Source organism: Carassius carassius, chromosome 46 (assembly GCF_963082965.1).
Source record: "Carassius carassius chromosome 46, fCarCar2.1, whole genome shotgun sequence".
Taxonomy (NCBI): domain Eukaryota; kingdom Metazoa; phylum Chordata; class Actinopteri; order Cypriniformes; family Cyprinidae; genus Carassius; species Carassius carassius.
Window position 1 is genome coordinate 19,105,019 of NC_081800.1, and position 21,810 is coordinate 19,126,828.

A 21,810-nucleotide genomic window follows, 5' to 3' on the forward strand; every position below is an offset into this window, starting at 1 on the left:
CAATACAGTTACCATATTTAAAAGATGATTAATTAATTACAATACTCATTCAACTAGAAAACAAATTGGTTAAGATCTATTTCGTTCTTGCTGAAGCAGTGTTTCTTCGCTGTCTTTCATTTAAATAACGCTTTGATAAGTGTGAGATTTCTTTGTGTAGTTAAAATCCACTGAGAAACTGTACAAAGCACAAAAAAAAATTCTAGTGTTTTTATGCATTTGTCGTGCTGCCTAATACGAATCACGTTTGATCTCGCCGCACATAAAATGGGCGTGGCCTCGTCCCGTCAGATGCGTCAGACGACGAGCAGCGGCTGTAGGAGAGACTGAAGAAGAGGGGGATGGGGAGAATTGTTTTTGTGTTGCATTCCTGCAGTGTGTTTGACCTTTGACCTCGTTGTTGTGTTCTCCTCGTCTTGCATTCCAAACTAAGGATTTCCTGCAGTATGCCAAAGGCTGCTGGGGCTCGCCTGTTCTCCGCCCAGTCTCTGTTTACCACTATTTAACCAGCGAGACGATACAAAAACTCTCTGGAACGCCGCCACTGCAATAACGGATCATTTTTTTGGGCGAGCAGTTTTACAGAAACGTGTCCGTGTTTGAGCTGAGCGACTACGCAAGTACTTGAGGCGAAAGGGAATCAAAGACCCCGTTTGGTGTTGCAGATAGCCTAGCACGCTAGCGGGCTTGCCGTATATTACGCACACGTTTCATATCCGCTGCAGAAATCCGCACCCGCGCTACAACGCTGAGGAAATGAAGGACAAACAGAAAAGAAAGAAAGAGCGAACGTGGGCAGAGGCAGCTCGTATGGTAAGATCTTTATAATTTTAAGTAAATTGTAGCGGTTTAATCTCTGTGCTTGGGGTTAGGGGTGTTGTACTGGAGCCGCAAACAAATCTGTTGTCGGGTTGGACACATGCAGTCGCTGCTGCTGTTTGTGTATCTCTAGGCAGTGTGTAATGTTTAATAACCCGGCTAATACATTTGCGTTCACATAGCTCTTAATCCACGGTTCCTGTACTTACCCTGTCATCATAAGCATTACATTTCTAGTGTTTGTCTCATTTGAATGAAAGAGCCCTTGCTGGTAGCCTAGCGTATTAGCGGCTCTGCCGCCTGTTTGACCCTTTGTTTGCAGGGCTTCTTTTATCGACATGAGTTAAATGCTGGAAATACCCACTGTGGGAACTTTTTCTGTCATTAAAGACTATTTTTAACAAATGCGTGTCTTAAATGCTCATTTGTATGTCTTGTTTGTTTTAAGCATCCACTATGTACAAATGCTGTAGGCCATATTTGTATGTTTCTGTCTTGTTCGTAATCCATTGATCTTTCTCAGTTTGGGATCTTAAACAAATAAGATTATTATTATAAGGGGGCTGTAAGCATAATTTAATGTTTCATAGCTGTATCAAAACATTCATATGCTAATATGTGAAGACCAAACGGATATGTATTCTCTTTTTATGCTCCACAGTGGTGGTTCAAGGGTGTATAAAATCGGTCTGTCATGCATGTTGCATATTAAATGTAATTTATACATACTGTGGTTCATATTTCTCAGACGATGCTGTTCTTGGATGATCTGCATTATCCTCATTTATTTTTTGCATTTGGTGCAAATTAAATGGAAAATGTGTCATGGTCAGTGTTGCAAAGAGCAGCATTTAAAAAAAGAGATAACTTTTCATATATCTGACCTCTAGACCTTCATCTTAATCTTGTCATAAAGAACCTTAGTAGAAACAGACCTGTATAATCTGAGACCGTACCAGACCTTATGTCAGAGACCGTGTATCAGACCAAATAAGCCTGTGCAGCTGAATTCATATACCCGGTTTGCTTTGTCTATGTAAAATATTAAGTGGTTTGTGTCCGGTCATTGTCTATTTTTCTGAGTGATATTGGCAGCTTTCACACTTGACTTTGATCCACCCAAACAGCCCAGACTGTCTTTGAATTTAGTAACTTTTTTTTTGTTTATCTCATGGTTAGTATGAGATAAAGAGCAAGAAAGGTTGGATGAAGGTATAGTCAGTGATATTTGGTGAAAGTAGATCTTGAAACTCCAGGGTTGTTGTTTTGGGTGGGGATCTCATGTGCTAGAAAACCGCTACTTGTAACGTTTATTACAGTTGCTGTATTATGTATGTCAGTTTAGAAACTGTAATTCATATTTAATGTGATGCCAAGTAACGTCAATAATCATGTGAATGTTTATTTAATGTATTGTCTGTGTGTGGGGTCTAAATCCTTGAAAGATTATCAACCCAACTCATACAAACTAAACAAATTACAGACTGTTCTCTTTAGCAGTTATCACACTCAGTGATTTGAGCTTTGGGAAGCAGGTATGGGCATGTCTGTATAACAAGAAGGATAGCCACCGACCTGCTTCTCTTCTTTTGTAATGGGACAGGACAGGCTCTTGGGGAGATGGAGGCACAAGGGCACCAAACAGACAGAGTACTTTGAATGTGAATGCAGAATTCCTTTAATTAAAGGATGATGTTTTAAATGATTCGGTTGTGTGAATGATTAAGGAGCTTCAAAGAGCATTGCAGCATTATATAATGACTTTGAAACAAAAGCAGTGGTGTGAGATGGCAGCTTTGGGAGTAAGATGCAACCAGATGCTTGGGATCATGGCCAGTGTAAATCACATCATCTCAGCGATACACTTGGAAGCAATAGGAAATGTGAAGCAGACCACCTATTTTAGTGTTTCTGGTCTTTCTCGATGGTTCCTTGCTTACGGGGATGGTTACGGTGTATAGACCTTTTTGGTGTGTTAAAAGACCGCATTTATTTTTGTGAGAGAGAATTTGGTTTTCATAAGTCCTGATTTTGGATGTGTGTGAAGCTGCAGTTTGTTTTTTGGGGTTGTTTTAAGATTGCATCCACTACAAATGGATTGGATGTTTGTGGTAACCAGTGAAATGGCACTGACTTAAATAAGGATCAGAACCTTTTCATCCAGTATGAGTTTTGTTTGTAACTTTAACTCATTGCCCAATTTGTTGGATATTTATTCCCAAAAGTATCTGCTTATCTAAAATTGTAATTTAAAAGAAACCAGTTTAGAATAACTTCTGGTTGAGTAGCCTAATTGATAAAATGAAAATTATTGGTCCCTTTTATCCCTTAAAGATTGATACAGATCTTTATCTTACAGTTGGAATGAAAGTGAAAATTCTAGTTTCTAAATGTGTTATTGGTTTTATTATGAACAGTCAATCAATAATTTGATCTTCCATCTACTTCCACTCAGTCATCAACTGATGGACAGGACCAATTCCCCACCCTAATTTCTTTTCTTTTTGGAAAATCTGTTTCACTTAGATGCACATCACAAATATGAAAGAAACAAAGTAGCCACTTCCTTATTATCATGGCTTTAAGAATAATAAGCCACTTATTTTCAATCGTATAAATGTCAATCCATTTTTCATTCCCTATGGTATCACATTTCAATTGCATATTTTACACACACATTTTGGTGCCTTGTCAAGATTGTGTTATAAATAACTAGGAAGTTTGTCTTGTCATTGCCCTAGTAGTTTGGTTGAAGTTCTCTCAACTTGACGTTTTTCATGCCTGATTGTTTCCATGAAGTATACCTGGTATTTTATAATTTATTTTATTACATTGGTAGCTTGTACTGCTCCATTTCCTGTTTCAGTGTCCTTGGTTCTAGACACAGCTGAACACAGTGGGAGCAGTGCTTCCCATTTTAACTTCCAAACAGGCAGAAGGTTACCTGCTTTTTTTGCACCAGGGCTAGGAGGGAATTATTTGCTCTGAATCAGTGTAGAGAGAAATGTTTGGTATTGTTATAATCGGTCTCCCATTACACATTTTTTCCCCATGAATAATGTTCTTCATGAAGATTCACATTTCACTACATAATTTCAGCTATGTTAGTGTTTAATTTTTGTTTTTCTTTCTGAGTCGTTTCTATTTTAGTCATATAGCCTAAAAGCCTGTCATACTTGCCTGGAACTTCACAGCTGTGTGTGGCGGCAGCAGTTCAATGTTATGTTGCTGAAACATTGTGTACAACCTGTGCAATATGCACCAAACTGAAGAAAGCAGAGTGCTTCTGTTAAGAATGACATGGTCTTAAAATAAGTATGAATTGCTGTGCTACTTTAAACTGTTAAGCAGTTTTCACAGTAAAACCTTTACTGAGAGAGATTTTTTTTTTTTTTTTTTTTTTTATTCGTCCAGTGCCACCCCTACATTCGTATAGATCCAGTTGGATGTCTTTAGCGATTGCAGTCCAACTGTTTGCATCTCTCTTTCCATTTAAAATTGCCAAGTTAAAAAACCTGTCAAAGGATCATTTACTTACAGTATGTCTGGCTGTTTTTGAAGGTAAAAACTTACTGTAGACGCCCCCAATTTACATTTTAGTAACTTTTTAATTGACTAGTTGTTCACGCAACCCACCAATGAGCCAAATTTGAAATCTTTCCATTCCTAATATAAATGAGTTAAAAGTGAGGTGACGGTACACGCACTAAATTGGAAAGCTGTTGATTTGATGTGCTTTGTTTGACCCGTTGCAGGTTCTGGAGAACTTTTCTGATGCTCCAATGACACCCAAACAGATTCTGCATGTCATCCAAACAAAGGGGCTCAAAGAAATGAGGTCTAGTATAAGCCATTCATTTACATTTAATGTACTGGGTTTCTCTTTGAAAAGTAATATTTATATTTGAGATTTTTCCATGTTTATTATGAGTACATTTTCACTGCCTCTTGACTGGGTTTGAGTATCTTTATAAAAGGTTATTTTGTTTCTCTCTTTTTCTCAAACCATTTTTACCCAAAAATAGAAGGTAAGATGAATTGTATTGTATTTTTACCACTTAAATGGTTTAATCTTACTTTCTTGAGCAACACTTACACATTTCTTCCCTTCTTTCCATCCTTGCTTAGCGGCACAGCTCCACTGGCCTGCCTGGTCACCATGCTCCACTCTCAGGTCAGAGGTGACCGAGTGAAGAACAGTATTTTCTTCAAGCTTCCTGGAAGGATGAGTTTGTTTACCCTAAAGGTAGAAAGTCCATAAATCCTTCTAGCATCCTTTCAGTGCTTTACAGTAGGGATGCACGATCATGATTTTTCTTGGCCGATTCAGTAACCGTTTTTTTTTTAACAAGCAAACTGACCGATACTGATTTCCGATATTTTTTTTTTTTTTTTTTTTTTTTTAATTCTTAAGCAACAAACAAGAAAGAAGGAAAGCGTGCATAAACAAGATGGTTTTTTTTTATTTAATAGGCCAAACAGGATTTTGGCTATTGAAAACAATAACCGTAACCATCTGAAATTAACGGCAGTAACTGCACAGTAAGTAGCCTACATTCAATACAAACATAGATGGTACAGACATCAGCATTTAGCTTGTTTTTGAATTGGGTTGAAACTACATAGAATTGGCCTTAAATTAAAAGATTAACTCTCTGTAACCAAATTAAAGTCAACAACTGCATAGTTCTAAAGTCCAATCAACACACATTCAATAAGAGGTTTCTTAATCAGCATTCAGTATTTTAGTTTTTAAATTTGGTTTTAAATTAAAAAAAAAAGGTCTTTACCAGTTAGACTAAATAAAAGTATGCTATATAAATACAACCCGAATTCCGGATTGTATTGTATATTGTATTCATATTTTTAATAAAATGAAAACTAAAAGACTTTCAAATCACATGAGCCAATATTTTATTCACAATAGAACATAGATAACTTAGCAAATGTTTAAACTGAGAAAGTTTACAATTTTATGCACAAAATGAGCTCATTTCAATTTTGATTTCTGCTACAGGTCTCAAAATAGTTGGGACGGGGCATGTTTACCATGCTGTAGCATCTCCTTTTCTTTTCAAAACAGTTTGAAGACGTCTGGGCATTGAGGCTATGAGTTGCTGGAGTTTTGCTGTTGGAATTTGGTCCCATTCTTGCCTTACATAGATTTCCAGCTGCTGAAGAGTTCGTGGTCGTCTTTGACGTATTTTTCGTTTAATGATGCGCCAAATGTTCTCTATAGGTGAAAGATCTGGACTGCAGGCAGGCCAGGTTAGCACCCGGACTCTTCTACGACGAAGCCATGCTGTTGTTATAGCTGCAGTATGTGGTTTTGCATTGTCCTGCTGAAATAAACAAGGCCTTCCCTTAAATAGACGTTGTTTGGAGGGAAGCATATGTTGCTCTAAAACCTTTATATACCTTTCAGCATTCACAGAGCCTTCCAAAACATGCAAGCTGCCCATACCGTATGCACTTATGCACCCCCATACCATCAGAGATGCTGGCTTTTGAACTGAACACTGATAACATGCTGGAAGGTCTCCCTCCTCTTTAGCCCGGAGGACACGGCGTCCGTGATTTCCAACAAGAATGTCAAATTTGGACTCGTCTGACCATAAAACACTATTCCACTTTGAAATAGTCCATTTTAAATGAGCCTTGGCCCACAGGACATGACGGCGCTTCTGGACCATGTTCACATATGGCTTCCTTTTTGCATGATAGAGCTTTAGTTGGCATCTGCTGATGGCACGGCGGATTGTGTTTACCGACAGTGGTTTCTGAAAGTATTCCTGGGCCCATTTAGTAATGTCATTGACACAATCATGCCGATGAGTGATGCAGTGTCGTCTGAGAGCCCGAAGACCACGGGCATCCAATAAAGGTCTCCGGCCTTGTCCCTTACGCACAGAGATTTCTCCAGTTTCTCTGAATCTTTTGATGATGTTATGCACTGTAGATGATGAGATTTGCAAAGCCTTTGCAATTTGACGTTGAGGAACATTGTTTTTAAAGTTTTCCACAATTTTTTTACGCAGTCTTTCACAGATTGGAGAGCCTCTGCCCATCTTTACTTCTGAGAGACTCTGCTTCTCTAAGACAAAGCTTTTATAGCTAATCATGTTACAGACCTGATATCAATTAACTTAATTAATCACTAGATGTTCTCCCAGCTGAATCTTTTCAAAACTGCTTGCTTTTTTAGCCATTTGTTGCCCCCGTGCCAACTTTTTTGAGACCTGTAGCAGGCATTAAATTTTAAATGAGCTAATTAAGTGGATAAAAGTGTAAAATTTCTCAGTTTAAACATTTGCTACGTTATCTATGTTCTATTGTGAATAAAATATTGGCTCATGTGATTAGAAATTTTTTTAGTTTTCATTTTATTAAAATTTAAAAAACGTCCCAACTTTTACGGAATTCGGGTTGTACATTATTCCAAAATGTTTAAAATCAAATAATGTTGATGCGAATAAAACAAAGATGCAAAGTGTTTCATTCATCCAATTTAAAAAAAAATAGGGAAATGATTCACATCTATATTTTTTTACTTGAGCCAATGAAAAATAAATAACTATTGTCTCAAGTAAAAAAAAAAATAGAGATGTGAATCATTACCATAAAATGTTTTAATTGGATGAATGAAACACTTTTTTTCAGTGTGCTACAGCAGGTGATTTTTTTATCAAATTATGTCGATGTAATTTTAAGGTAAAATAAAAATAATCATCCTATACAGAACTGATGATTACTTCTGTCATGTATGTCGTCTATGCAAGTTCTACTTTACAAAAAAAAAAAACATTTCAGTTTTGTCACAGTTTAGTCCTTTTCGTTTCTCATCCAACGCGCGAGAAGTTGAGCTGAACATCGCTTCACTGTCTCCGCTTGTGCAGGGACAGGTACAGAACACTCGCAGCTTCCGTGCGCGCAGGAAAGAGACTCCTATTTTGTGCGCCAGTACAACAACGGCTGTTCGCTTCCTGCTATTTGTGCCTCAGACATGTAGCTCTGCACTTCCAGTGCTGATCGGCTGCCCGTGTCCTGCGCACAGATTTAGAAATACTTCCACACAAATGACATAGCGAATGATTACAATGTAGTCAAAAATCGGCCAGAAAAAGACCAAAAACCGGCCGATCGCGTATTTTAAGCAAAAACCGGCCGGTTCCGATTTATGGCTGGTCAACCGGTGCATCCCTACTTTACAGACTTGCACACTAGTTTAGCAACTGGATTAGGATGCCAAAACCCACATAGAAAGAGCTACATATCCCATGTTTGTATGTATCCACTGATGACTACAGAAAAATGCACTTCAGTGGACAAAGAGCCCAACTGCAAACGAGTCTGGAGATGGGACTGGCACTCCAACAGCATCCACCACATCAACAGTTGAAGGAGCAGAGCAGGAGAGTTGTGACTCCACAGAGACAGCTGCTGCTAGTGGTGAAAATGATGGTGTGTGGACTATTCATTCTTTTCATTTATTTTTTTTTTCTCTTAGAATTGATTCATTCAGTCGGTCTCTTTTTCAGTAATTGGAACAGGCTTATAAATTAAAGAAGCGTATAAAAGAGCTGAAAAGTAGAGGCCCTATCTTTTCATTTTAAGAAAAGCTTTGATTCCAAATGGTGATGGGCATTAAATACCCTGAGCTTAAGAAGCATGTAGTGCCTGAGAGACATTGATTTCTTTTTTTGCTATGGATGTGTGTGTTGCCATGGATACTGCGGCACATGACACATCCAGCAGTGACCTAGATGAGAGTGTTTTAGAACATGTATTTGTGTGTTGCATGAAAGGGAATACATTCAAAATTATGCCTGGAATTGACAGTGTATTTCACATTTTAGTTTTTTTGCGCATTTGTATGATAAATGGATTCCTTTCGTTCTTGAGAGATGTGGAAGGATGGTATTTCGAAGCCTGATGTTTCTAGACATCAGCAGTATCTACTGTTCTTGTATTTAAAAATTTATTTATCATAACTAAATATGTGAAATAATACTAGATGCCACAAGCGTTATAAGGCAATTACAAGTCTTAAATATGTGCATGTGTTCTCTGCCCCCGATTTGGTTGCTGGAACCCTGTATTTAACTTGATTTATCTTTTTACCTTCTGGTTTAGAAATATTTTAGAATGAAATACATGCCACCTATTGCAAATTATGAACCGAATACTACCTATCATTATTAATTATAAATGGTATGTGAAAAAACAATGCAATGATAAATATTTTATATGGTTGTATACTACTGTATGTCTTTTCAGGGTCTGATCAGTCAGAAAGTAGCTGCTATTCTATCAGTGTTCGTGCAGGTTCCTAAAATGTTTTAAAATCAGTTTGATCAAATTAATAAATCATAGATATCCCAAATGGACCTAAGTCTTAATTATCTTTTTGAAAAATGTGTTAAATTTTAAGGACAAATGGGTAGGAATTGCAATATGGCCTAATGTGATGATTAAACTTAAGAAGGCTGTGATTTTACTAAATGCGATCTTTGTGTGTTTTACTGGCTCGCTTTTTTGGAGCAGTTCATAATCAACAATTATTGCATGTTTATGACAAGTTATTTCTTATTAGGAAAACCCAGTAGCTACCAAGACGCTAGGTAGTGGGAGAACTCATTTACAAGCGCTTGTACTTGCAGTCAAATGCAATATTGTTGTGTTTTTTGTGTATTTTATTGTAATGATGAAGCATGAGGACAAATGCAATGTGAAGCATGTAAATGCAACACATGGTCAAATACGAGACAATGCGGTCAATAGAAAGTTGCCTTTCTCTCTACTCATCCCCTCTCCAGTACCAAACAATTAACCAACGATACATAAAGGAAACTGAAAGGTTCACACATGCCCACTTGTTAGTAAATTACATGAGATGACCATTAATTACTGCTCTTACACTAATGAATTATGACTTTTACTCTGATATTGTAATGTGCTGTAGATGATTGTAAAAGGGCATATTTAATCTAATCTTAATTAGCAGCATATAGAATACTTGTACTATTTTACAAAAATTAAAAAGTAAAGAAAGTATTATTTGAATGCCTTTTCTTTCTTTTCTCTCTCTTTTTGTATAAAATTAACACATGAACACAATTAAAATGTGACTCGCTTCATTGAAATTATTGACCTATATTCTGCTTGTTTCCTCTTTATTCCAGCCTCTGTGGATGAGACTTCCTCCAGTGCCTCTTGCTCCACAGAACCACAGACAAGGCTCAGTCGCTCCTCACAGGTACCAGCAGTGCCTAACTTCAACTTTGCACTGAACCATCAACCTTATAACTAATTTTTACATGCAGGACCCTCCAAGAATGGATTTCCATCTCACCATTATTCAAATGCACAGCACTCAACTCCTCCTCAGATCACCAGTTATGCCAGAAGGCAGTTGAATGCATGACATCACAAAGTTAAAAAGAGACTGTAGAGAATTACCGAAAGTTGATATGTGTCAAATTAAGAAAACCCCATAGTTAACGAATGCATTAGTCATGACTAAGACCTTATGCTCTTTGTTCATTGTTTCAGGTCAGGGATTTTTTTTATTTTATTTTTTCTTTATGTATCGTCAGATCCTAATGAGATTGTTTGCTTGGTTGATCATATACAGAAAATGCACTGAATCCCCAAGAAACTCCAGCACTAATCAGCAGATTTTGAAACTTAAGTCTGCCTTCATGCTTTTGCCCTCTCATTTGCTCAATGTTGAACTTACTGCTTGTACAGGTGCATCTAAAAAAAAAAAATATCATGGAAAAGGTCTTAATTTTTTGTAATTTAATTAAAAAAAAAGCAAACTTTCTATATTCTAGATTCATTGCACACAAACAGATATTTCAATAGTTTTTTTGTTTTTATTCTGATGGTTACGACTTACCTCTTAGGAAAATTAAAAATTCACTATTTCAAGTTTCGTTTAGAACATGCAACCACAATTATGGGACAGACTACTGACTTGACAGTTGCCCAGAAGACAATCATCAACACCATTCACAAGGAGGGAAAGCCACAGAAGGTCATTGCTGAAAGGGCTGGCTGCTTACAGAGTGCTGTATCAAAATATATTAATAGAAAATTGACTGGAAGGAAAAAGTGTGGTAGGAAAAGGTGCACAAGCAACAGGGAGGACCACTGCCTTGGGAAGATTGTCAGGAAAAGCCAATTCAAGAACTTGAGAGCTTCACAAGGAGTGGACTGAAGCCGGAGTCAGTGCATCAAGAGTTACCACGCTCCGACGTCTTCAGGTAAAGGGCTACAGCTGTCACATACCTAGAACCAAGCCACTCCTGAACCTGAAAAATGTCAAAGCATTTCACCTGGAGTAAGGAGAAAAAAACTGGACTGTTGCTCAGTGGTCCAAAGTCCTCTTTTCAGATTAAAGTAAATTTAGCATTTCAATTGGAAATCAAGGTCTGGACTGGAGAGGCCAGTGTGAAGTTTCTGAAGTCAGAGATGATTTGGGTGCCGTGACGTCTGCTGGTGTTGGTCCATTGTGTTTTATCAAGTCCTAAGTTAATACAGCCATCTACCAGGAGATTTTGGAGCTCTTTATGCTTCCATCTGATGACAAGCTTTATGGAGATGCTGATTTCTTTTCCAGCAGGACTTTAGCACATGCCCACAGTGCCAAAACCTCTTCCAAGTAGTTTGATGACCATGATATTACTGTGCTTGATTGGCCAGCCAACTCACCTGACCTTATCCTCACAGAGAATCTATGGGGTATTGTGAAGAGGAAGGTAAGTAACATCTGACAGACAATACTGAGGAGCTGAAGGTTGCTATCAAAGCAACCTGTGTGTCAATAACGCCTCAGCAGTGTCGCATTGAAGCAGTAATAAGTCCTAAAGGTGCCCCAACCAAGTAATGAGTGCATAATACTTTGGATATCTTGAACATTTCTCTTTTGTACATCTTTTTTTGATTGATCTTTGAGAGAATATTCTATTCTATATATTTTTTTTATTTTCCTAAGCTGTAAGTCATAACCATCAGAATTAAAACAAAAAAATCTTTAAATATTTCATTTTGTGTGCAATGAATCTAGAGTATAAGAAAGTTAGCTTTTTTTATTAAATTATAAAATAAATATATTTCCATGAAATTCTAATTTTTTGAAATCCTCCTGTAAATCCAACAATCTCCAGCTCAAGCCAGCCACTTGGCTCCCATAGAGAAGAAGCTGAGAATGGTCATCTCCAGGACAGTTACACCCTCCCCTTTCCCTTTATATTCCTTTTTTTTTCCTGCATTAATACTAATATTTTATTGTTAAAATCATAACATTCTCAACTTTCTTTTCAGACATTTGCATTTCCATTTAAATTCTCCTCTATGAGCATGCTGTTGTTTTCCGTGTCTGTGGAGGACTTTCATCTATGTGCTCATGATTGTTTCTCCCATCTTTCTTACAGTCAGGGAGACAGAGGAAGAAAGCTGTGATGATGCCCCGTGTAGTGCTCACTCCTCTCAAGGTCAACGGTGAACACGTCCCATCAGGTTACAATGGCTCTTTTACTTTTTTCCTCCCCCTTCTTTCTGTTTTTTTCCCTCCCACTCTACAGTGGTATTGTATACCTGCTCCTTCTGACTGTGGATGCTTTTATCTGAGTGGCCTGACAGTGTTTGTAATTTTACGCACTGACAGTAATCATTTATAGCGCAGCCTTCTCAAGGGGAGTTTTCCTACAGTTTCCCTCCTGTTGACAGCCGCCGCCTCTATTTCTTGGTTAACTTTGCACTAAACAAGCATCTTTTCTAGAAGCCACTGACGAATTTGTCACTTGAACATCAATACCCCTCAGTGTGAAAGCAGTGTTTCTGGTTTGTCTTGTCAGCCCTGCTCTGTTCCCCTTGGATATCTGCTTTGCATTTGCGCCTTAGAGATATCCATTCACCCCTCTTCCTCTTTGTCTCTGTGCCTTGGGATATCCCCGTCCCTTTGACTTTTCGTGTTTCACGCACATGCCAAAGCTTTGCCTGTCACTTTGGCCTCTTTAGTGCCACTAGCCTTCATGCCTCAGCTGCCCTACCCACACTCACTCGTTCTCAGAGAATCTCACCAGCCTCCATCCTCCCCCCACCTTTACCCTCAGGAGCAGCGGGGAGGCGCAGGGAAGGCTCTAGGGGGGGTCCAGGCCCCACTCTCCGTACCCGCTCCGAGCTGGGCTGGAAACGCACCCAGCACTTCAAGAGCGTACGTGGTCTTCGTTCAGGTACAGAGGATGAAAACCAAGGACCTCCATGTATTAACTACTACCCCTAATCCCCTTGTTCACCACTTTCCTCTAGAACATCAATAATACAGTAACTCCTTCCCAGGTATTACACTGAGAGCGTGAATAGCTAACTAAGTTTGTGTCAATATAATGACAAACAATGTCCCAATCTTTATTTCTAACCTGCAATTAAGGCATTTGGATGAAGGAGTAGGGAAAATAAACAAATGGGCAATTATTCATTTAGTTTTATCTTTATTATTTGCAGTTGATGGTTGCTTGCAAGGTATATGTGTAAATTTTTGCCTTTTATACTGTTAATTAAAAGACATAGGTTGCTATGTGTATCTTGTCATGCTGGTTTCTCAAAGTGTGTAATAATGTGTTTTGAACTCTTATGTTACACCAGCTGTGACTTAAACTTTCTGTCTATATCAGTTTGGAATCCAATCTCATAGAAACCTCACTAATTTCAAACTAGTCTAAACTTCAGTCTATAGCAGAGTACCAACCATGGTTTGTCTTCTGCAGTTTTTTTCTTTTTCAGTGTCAATGTACTTTTGTTTTATTCTGTCAAATCTAGCTGAGATCTAAAACCAGCTTAGTGAGAGACTATTATGTTTGGTTGTATTTTCATTGTAGATATTTTTTGTAGCATGCATTATGCTTTGGTTTTTGTTGCAGCACTGGTTGATGTAATGTTCAGCTACTAATAATGTAAAAGCTGTGTGGAATGATCAATAGCTCAGGTGGAATTAATTTATTATTTCTTTACTAGTGTTATGTCATAACAACCTCTTATTGTATAGATTTACTAGTGCTTCATATATACATTATACACTTAAAGTTTTATGTGAATGTAGACCAGAGTCAGCTCTGAAGATATTATCAAAAACACACTCAGTCCAAAAACACGGACCATAAAAACAGACAAGTAAAAAAATCCACAGTATCAGATATTAACTTATGGCGCTTTTCCACTGTGTGGTACGACTCGGCTAAGTACGGCACTACTCAGCTCGGTTCAGTTTGCGATTCTAATGCAGTTTAGTATTGTTTTAGAGTGGGCGGGATTGTTCACATGTCGTTATTGTTGCGTCACCTCTACTGCCACAACTCGTGAAAAACTTTCATTCCGCTTCGCCCCATCAAGCTCTCAGTGGGTCTGCTCCTCTGCTATCAATGAGAGGAATCTGTGCTTCCTCAACAAAACAGCCATTTTTGGGTTGTTAAAAAAAGGTGCGCTCGTTCAAAACAGTTGTATTTGCTCCTTCCCTGGCTGTGCTGATTTTAAATCTAGCGGTTCGGTTGTGTTCATGTTAGTGATGGGTCGTTTTTGAGCGATTCGTTAATTTTGAACAAATCTTTAATGTGACTCTGAAAGATCTCTCAAAGTCTCTCATGCACAACATCCTATGTGTTCTGTAATGAAATTATTCACCTCTTTTGAGTCTTCAGGTTTTGAGTCGTTCGTTCATCGCTTGACAACACCATAAGCTTTACCTATGCAGTCTGAGTCGGAAAGAGATTTAATAATAATAACCAACTCCTTATTACATTTGTCACCACATTCAGTGTAATGGAAAAGAACCATCATGACAGAAATTCACATATTTATATAATGTAAGAAATAAAAAGCACCAAAAACGCATCCTGTAACTGTAAGAGTAGATGATGATGATGATAATAATAATAATTAATAACTATGCACCCGTTTGTAAATAAATAAATTTCTCTATCCAATGCAGTCACATCATGTGACAAAAGAATGACTCAAAAGACTCGAAAGATGAACTAATCAATTCTCTTTCTAGCTCAGACAGCATAGGTTTAGTTTATGGGGCAGTTATGTGATGAACGAATGACTCAAACCAGAAGACTTGTCAGATAAGTGGTGCGGTGAGCTAATCCTAGGCTAAAGACCCATGTAAATAATGAATTCATATTTTCAGTTTCTTATACAATTATAGTTTTGTATTGTTCGTAGTTTGATCAGCATTTGCGTAAGTACTAGATGTGTTGGGAAGTAACGTATACAATTAATTAGATTTTGCTAAAATGAACGAAATGACGAAAAAAAGATTAATTCATTTTGCTGAACGAGACTCAAAGGACCGTATCAATAAAATGATCCGAACTTCCTAGTTTGTCGCAAATTCAGTGATTTCAGGTAGTGAAGATTTTCTCTGGCCTATCTGTGATCAACAGAGTTTACACATCATGTTTTGGTAACTGGTACGGTTCACTTGGAATCTCAACTGAAGTGGTACTAAAAAAAAAGTAACCGATACTGTACCCAGTGGGAATCCCCCAGAAGTGAACCGTACCGTGCCGTACTATGCAGTGGAAAAGTGCCTATATATATATACTAAAATGCCAGTGGTTCCATATACTTCAGAAAAGTCTGACTGAAATCAGTACTTGGTTCGTCAGTGTTGAAATTATACTTTTTACAGATTCCAATAACCTGCACATACATCTGTACATAGTATTACGCATAACAGCAGCGCACATTGGTACACCAACACTAAAAAAAAAAAAATGTAAAAAAAACGTGGCACCTTTAGGCAGCAGCCTCATTCCATCATTATAAGCTACATTGAGTTTCTGCATGCTGCTCTTACTATAATGCTGCCCACAAAGAGGCAGTATAGGGAGTACAATATGCTTTAAAAAGTGTATAAATATAAATATGGCCCTGCCGTGCACAAAGTTTTCATTAAGCAATGTTCTTATATACACATTTAGTGTAATACTGTATTTTGCAGGTCCAATGAAAAGGAATCGAGGGGGTGTGGAGGTGGATTTTGAGACTCCAGGCTCCATACTAGTTAACACCAACATTCGTGCTCTAATCAACACACGCACCTTTGCTGCTTTTCCTCCACACTCCCAGCAGCAACTGCTCCAGCTTTTACCAGAGGTGGACAGACAGGTATGTTTCTTAAAGGCTTTGTAATTTTCACTTGTTACAAATATATACTTTTTTTTTTTTTTTTTCACCAAATTTTTCCAATTCTTGTAATGTGTAGGTTGGCCCCGATGGCCTTGCTCGGCTAAGCAGCTCAGCCCTCAATAATGAATTCTTCACTCATGCGTCCCAGAGCTGGAAAGAGCGTCTAGCTGAGGGTAAGTCTCTTAGTATTGTCCTATTAAATATGAAAAGAAATGACAGAAACAGACCAAAATAGGTAATTTACTGTAAAGGTGGATAAAGTGGTAATATTTTTACTCTGTTGAAGGTGAGTTCACACATGAGATGCAGGTTCGCTTTAGGCAAGAGATGGAAAAGGAGAAGAAAGTAGAAGCATGGAAAGAGAAATTCTTTGAGGAGTACCATGGTCAAAGGTTTGATAGCCTTTTAAAAAAATTCTTAAGCAGCTTAATTCCCAGAATTGATTTTTTAGGTTTTAAACAAATTCTTCAATTTATTTCTTTAGGTCTGGGTTGACGAGAGAAGAGGCATTAAAGCTCACAATGAGTGATGCTGGAGATGTTGCCGGTGCAGTTCTTAACTCTGATTCTGCTACAGTGGCTACACCCAAGAGGCGAAGTGTTGGAAGAAGACGGAGGGAAGGCCGTATCAGACGGCGTTCACGGGCTGACCTCAGGCGCAGGGCTCGGCGCACACTTTGCAAAACTACAACAGCAGCTGTACCTTCAGCTGAGACAACAGAAAGCACTGCAACTCCAGATGTTGAACCATCAGTTGCATCACCAGTCCCAGAAGCAACAGCAGTTCAGGGAGAGGTGGTCCTTCAAACAGACTTCGGACTGGAAGCTCCAGAAGAAAACCTTTCTGCAGAGGCAGTCCCCTCCCCTGCTCCTGTACCCACACCTCCTCCAACTTCTACAAGCTCAACCTGCGATGAACCAGAAGTCTCCACTGACCTGTTGCCTGAAGTACCTGAACCAGCTGTTGTATCCACCTCGTCTCCTTCCTCATCCTCCTCTTCAACATCATCATCATCATCATCGCCCTCTTCTTCTCCCTCCTCGGCCTCAGAAAGACAGACTTTTGCTGCAAGCTCAGATTCCTCTTCTTCCTCTTCCTCCTCCACTGCTGCTGTTGCCACTGACCCGCTGGATGATGGGGCTTCGGTCATTACCACTGGTACAGCAGGCACTGGCGCAAGCAGCCGGGAGAGCAGCCCTGCAGCCAGTCCTGCCACAGCAAGTCCAGCAATTCAGCTCAAGGAGCAGAAGAGAAGACCAGATGAGTCCCAGGCCTTCACCAGCTTTCCCGAGAAAAGGGCGCGGATGGATGAGCGTCAGTCCTTTCGTAACACAGTTGACTGTGTGCACTCAGAAAAGCCACAACCTACAACAGAGGAGCCCAAGGTCCCACCTATACGGGTATGTTGGACACGTTATTTTTTTCAGATTGTTTTTTTGTACACCATATTATAGTTGAAAACAGTCTTCAGGTAAACCACATCTCATATGAGTGTTTCTTTTCTGCCCATTCCACTAGATACAGCTCTCCCGGATCAAACCGCCCTGGGTCAAAGGGCCGCCAACGTACCAAATCTGTCCCCGCATCGTCCCCCCCAGCGAAGGGTCGCGGCGCTCTGGGACAGGGGCTCGCACCCTGGCGGACATCAAGGCCCGTGCCCAGCAAGCCCGTGCCCAGCGGGAAGCCGCTGCTGCTGTTGCAGCCTCTGGGGATGGGGGAGGGCCTGGGGGGAGCGGCCCGGGGGGTGGTCTTGGGATACCGGATCGCTCCAGCGGGAGGCGTTCGAGAGAGCACCCAGGTCCAGTTGAACCAGGAGGAGGAGGAGGCAGACGAGGAAGAGTTGATTTGGAGGAGCAGGAATCGCCTGCGAGCTCTCATTCGTCTGGACCACAACTACAGCTATCCAGTGTAGATTCAGCAGACAGGCCTCAAACCTCCACCCCACTGACCGAACCATCTCCTTCCTCTGTGTCTTCAAACCCATCTCTACCACCATCAGAGTCTCCGAAAACACTTACACTATCACCTACTGCAACCGACAGCTCTGCTTCTCAGGATCAGGTGGAAGAGATTTGTGGAGTGGAAGAGGTGACTGCCTGCCCAAGTGATGAAGCCTCAGAGCAGACCTTAGACACCCCAGTGCCTACACCAAGTGAACCGGAGTCTTTTTGCAGTCACCAAGAGATGAGAGGTGAGGAGGCAGAGTCCAATGAGAGCAGAACAAATACCCCTGTTTGCACCTCAGCATCAAATGATGCTGTTTCTTTAGTGCCCACCTCTATACCAGACTCTGTGCCCAGATTTGGTGCCCAGGGTGTGGATGTCATCAGGACTTTGGCAGCTTCTTCTCAACCCTGGGAAGGTGACAAGAATGGTGTTGAGCATCACCCAGGGACAACTGGAGTTATCCAGCATGGCTCAGACTTGAAAATACCCAAAGATACACTTATTACAGTCCGAAATGGATGGGTAGAAAGTAGTGAAGAGCATTCCATGAGAGAGGGGATGCTCCAAGTTCATAAGAATGGAGGAGATGAAGATGATGATGGCAAATATGAATCAGCCTCTTTGCCTGGTCTACAAAGTAATGGTGGCGAAGAAGACACTGGAGCACACAGTGATTCTACAGAAACAGCATCTGACTTTGAAAATGAAGCTCAAGATGATGAAACAGTGGACTGGCATGGAACCCAGATGAATAGTAATGGCATGCAAGCTCAGATTACAAAGTCGCAGAATCAACCTGTCATTCAGAACTCAAGTCGACTCACTTCATCGGTGGTGAATACTCCTCAACACCAGCAACCAGTCATACAGGCCCATATATCTAACCCCAACCATACTCAAACTGTCATTCAGGCTCGTTTCCCTAATGGTGTGTCAAACCAGCCTGTTATTCATTCCCACAAGCAACATCCAATTAATCCCCAAGCTATAAACCATGCTCAGGACCAGATTACCACTGCACCTTCACAAGCTCAAATGCAAGCTTACCTGACACAGACAGAGAGGGACCAAAGTAGAAATCTACGGCTGAATGATAATAGCAATGGTGTGAAGCTGTTTGTTTCAACAGAGGATGACACCAAACCTCTCAGCAGAGGGCCTGGAGAAGATTTTGTTTTAAAGAATTCTGCAGTTCCTCCCATTGGCAGAAGAGTCCAAGGTTCATCTCGACCAGTTTCCTCTGTAGAGGCCAACAACCCTCTTGTCACCCAACTTCTTCAAGGCAGCCTACCCTTAGAGAAAGTCTTGCAGCAGCCTCACTTGGTCAGCAAGCTGGAAATTAATCGACTTCCAGGTGCCCCTGCAGGTAACTCAGCCAGTCGTCAACCTCCGAGAAATCTGGGACCAAGTTTTAGAGGCCCGTCTGATGCAGGAGGATCTATAGAAACTGGTGGCTCTGACTTCCAGCACAAAGCCCCATCCATTCGAGTGTCTCCTGGACCTGGTCGGAACTTTGGTACTTCACCACCGGGTTCTATTCCTTCTCGAACGGCATGCTTGTTTGAGGAAGCTAGCCCAAGATCTGCAAATGTTCAGTTCACTTCTCAACAACCAGGAGGGGCAATGCTCTCAGGAGCAGTGCCTGTCATAACATCCCTCCCCTCAAACTCCTCTGCTAGAACCTCAATTGATGTAAACTCTCAGAATGCTCCAGTTTATGAATCAGCTGTCATTAAGGAGCACCCTGGACCTCTTCCTCCAAGGGGTGAAACTCCAGAGAGGCCAGCTGGCTTTCAACAGCATCCTAACCACCTCTCCCAGTCTGTGTGCAGAACCGCACCTGATGCTCCCTCACCTCCCCACGGCGACCTTTGTCCGTCGGAGGTTGTACCTACCATTAAGATTAACTGGCGCCCAAGCAAGCCCCAACCGCATCAGATCTATCAGCAACCGCTCTCTCCTGTAGGTACAGTAAAAAATGAAGTCTTGCCACGCCCTTCGTGCCAACAAGCTCTGACCAAAAACTCACCTGCTCCAAACGGTGGCAATACTTCTGTTGTAATAACCAAAAAGGAGCCTCTGGACAATTTTCATGGAGGTGGTGGAGCTATGGAAGGACTGATTAATATGGAAATGTCTCTTGTTAGAATGGCCAAGAAGGAACAAGTCAAAAATCCATATGCCCGCCAAGTAGAGACCTCTGCTTCTCCAATCTCCTCATCCCCTTCCTCATCTGCCTCCAGTCTCCCTTACCAGCTATATGGCAAACTACCAAAACTACAGCAGAGTGGGGGCAACGGTGGGTCTTCATCCAGCTTTAGTTATACAGCTAATGTTTCCGTGGTGGACAGTAGCGGGTTCTCCCGCAGTTTAGCCGATGGTGTGCTGCAGCTAAGGCCACGTGTGAGCGTTGGCAACAGTGGAGGACCGGGTGCTACCCTTAGCATTCAGGCATTTGCAGACAGTGCTGCAGAAGAAGTGGCTCTCAAGTGTTCCTGCCGTCTTAAGGCTATGATCATGTGCCAGGGCTGTGGCGCTTTCTGCCATGACGATTGCATTGGCCCCTCAAAACTGTGTGTGTCATGTCTGGTTGTCAGATAGTTTGTTGCAGTTCCTTCAAACTGAGCCGTTTAGTCAGAGCAAATGCTTTGACCACTCCAGACAATTCTAGCCCTAAGCCTGTGACTGGACCCCACCGGAAGTCTTGGACTCTTGTGAGCAAAGAATGAGGCTGAACACTGCAGTGTTTAAATGGGTCAGATTATTATTATTATGATTTTTTTTTTTTTTTTTGATGGGCCAGGCAATACGGTAGGGCTGGAAGAATACTTGTAAGATAAAATTCAGTCTGTATTTTTGTTGCATATTTTTTTCTATTGCTGTTATGATGGTGTTATTAATATTATTATTGTTATGATTATAATAATAATGATATTGTTGTTATTATTATTATTATTATTGGTATTATTGCGTGAATTTACATGGCACGGTTGATTTGTAAATTGTGCCTTTTTTTTCCCCCAACAAAACATTTACCTCATCTGCTTGACACCAGTCATCAGTTCAGTGTGAAAATGGTGGCATTCCTGGTTGTTTTCTACTCTTGATGCTTTTCTGTGAAGAGAGCTTTAGGAGAATTTTGTGTGTAATGTCTTGCAAAGAAATATTTTTTTAATCATTAAACAAGAAAATACATTTTTGTTATTTTGTAAGTGCTTTAACTCTCTTCTTTTTGTTTCCATTTTTATTTTCTTATCCAAAGTAAAGTCCAGTCTGTACTTGGCGGTTAAGCACAGTATTCAAACCTAATAAAGCTGAAAGTGAGCGTATTTTATCTGTTTTAACTGAGGGTAAAGGGGGCTAAAGTTGTGTTGGGGGGGGGGGGGGTATCATTGTATCATCACAGTGATGAAGAGTATTAATGTATTTGTTTCCACAGCACATTTCTTTTAATGTCACCCATTTAAGGAATATTTGTCTCTAGCCCTCATAATAATGCATAAAGTATGGATCACTTTTAGAAATCTAAATTATTCAATTTGTCTCACATGTGACCCCAATGTTTATCAGTGTTTAGACTTAAATTTTACATTAAATGGTTGCAGAGACTACGGTCTGAGTTTATATATCAGAAAACATACATGATACTTTAGTTAGTTTTTGAAGAACATAAACCAATCTAATTCATTTACACATCAAGTCAACCCTCTACTCTTTGATACATTTGGCACCTCATTATCTGATGCAAACTTTTGGCAATTAGACAACATGAATGTATAATTTAAAACCGTTTTTTCAATTAGTGCGTTCTACATCACTGGACAAAGTGCATGACCACAATTCAGA

The 21,810-nt window shown here is 40.1% G+C and overlaps 1 protein-coding gene across 4 annotated transcripts; it reads left to right on the forward strand.

Annotated features, from left to right (window-relative positions):
* Nucleotides 1-287: 287 nt before the first annotated feature.
* On the forward strand, nucleotides 288-21,293 carry LOC132129219 (polycomb group protein ASXL1-like). Of its 4 annotated transcripts, XM_059540733.1 has the most exons (13): nucleotides 288-813; nucleotides 4,575-4,657; nucleotides 4,845-4,847; nucleotides 4,948-5,065; nucleotides 8,127-8,280; nucleotides 10,002-10,075; nucleotides 12,258-12,342; nucleotides 12,939-13,058; nucleotides 15,830-15,996; nucleotides 16,094-16,190; nucleotides 16,304-16,409; nucleotides 16,502-17,417; nucleotides 17,536-21,293. In XM_059540733.1, the coding sequence occupies exons 1-13, from the start codon at nucleotides 757-759 to the stop codon at nucleotides 20,563-20,565; spliced, it is 5,010 nt and encodes a 1,669-aa protein (XP_059396716.1). In that variant the 5' UTR covers nucleotides 288-756; the 3' UTR covers nucleotides 20,566-21,293. The 4 variants fall into 4 exon arrangements, with proteins under 4 accessions (XP_059396716.1, XP_059396717.1, XP_059396714.1 ...); XM_059540734.1 differs by lacking the exon at nucleotides 12,939-13,058 and having other exon boundaries at nucleotides 670-813; XM_059540731.1 differs by lacking the exons at nucleotides 288-813; nucleotides 4,575-4,657 and having other exon boundaries at nucleotides 4,838-5,065; nucleotides 17,542-21,293.
* Nucleotides 21,294-21,810: the final 517 nt, after the last annotated feature.

Coding starts and splice junctions, on each gene's coding strand:
- LOC132129219 (XM_059540733.1), top strand. CDS start 757: ATGAAGGACAAACAGAAAAGAAAGAAAGAGCGAACGTGGGCAGAGGCA. Junction 12,343..12,938: donor CGGTGAACACGTCCCATCAG/GTTACAATGGCT, acceptor CTTTACCCTCAG/GAGCAGCGGGGAGGCGCAGG. Junction 15,997..16,093: donor TACCAGAGGTGGACAGACAG/GTATGTTTCTTA, acceptor TGTAATGTGTAG/GTTGGCCCCGATGGCCTTGC.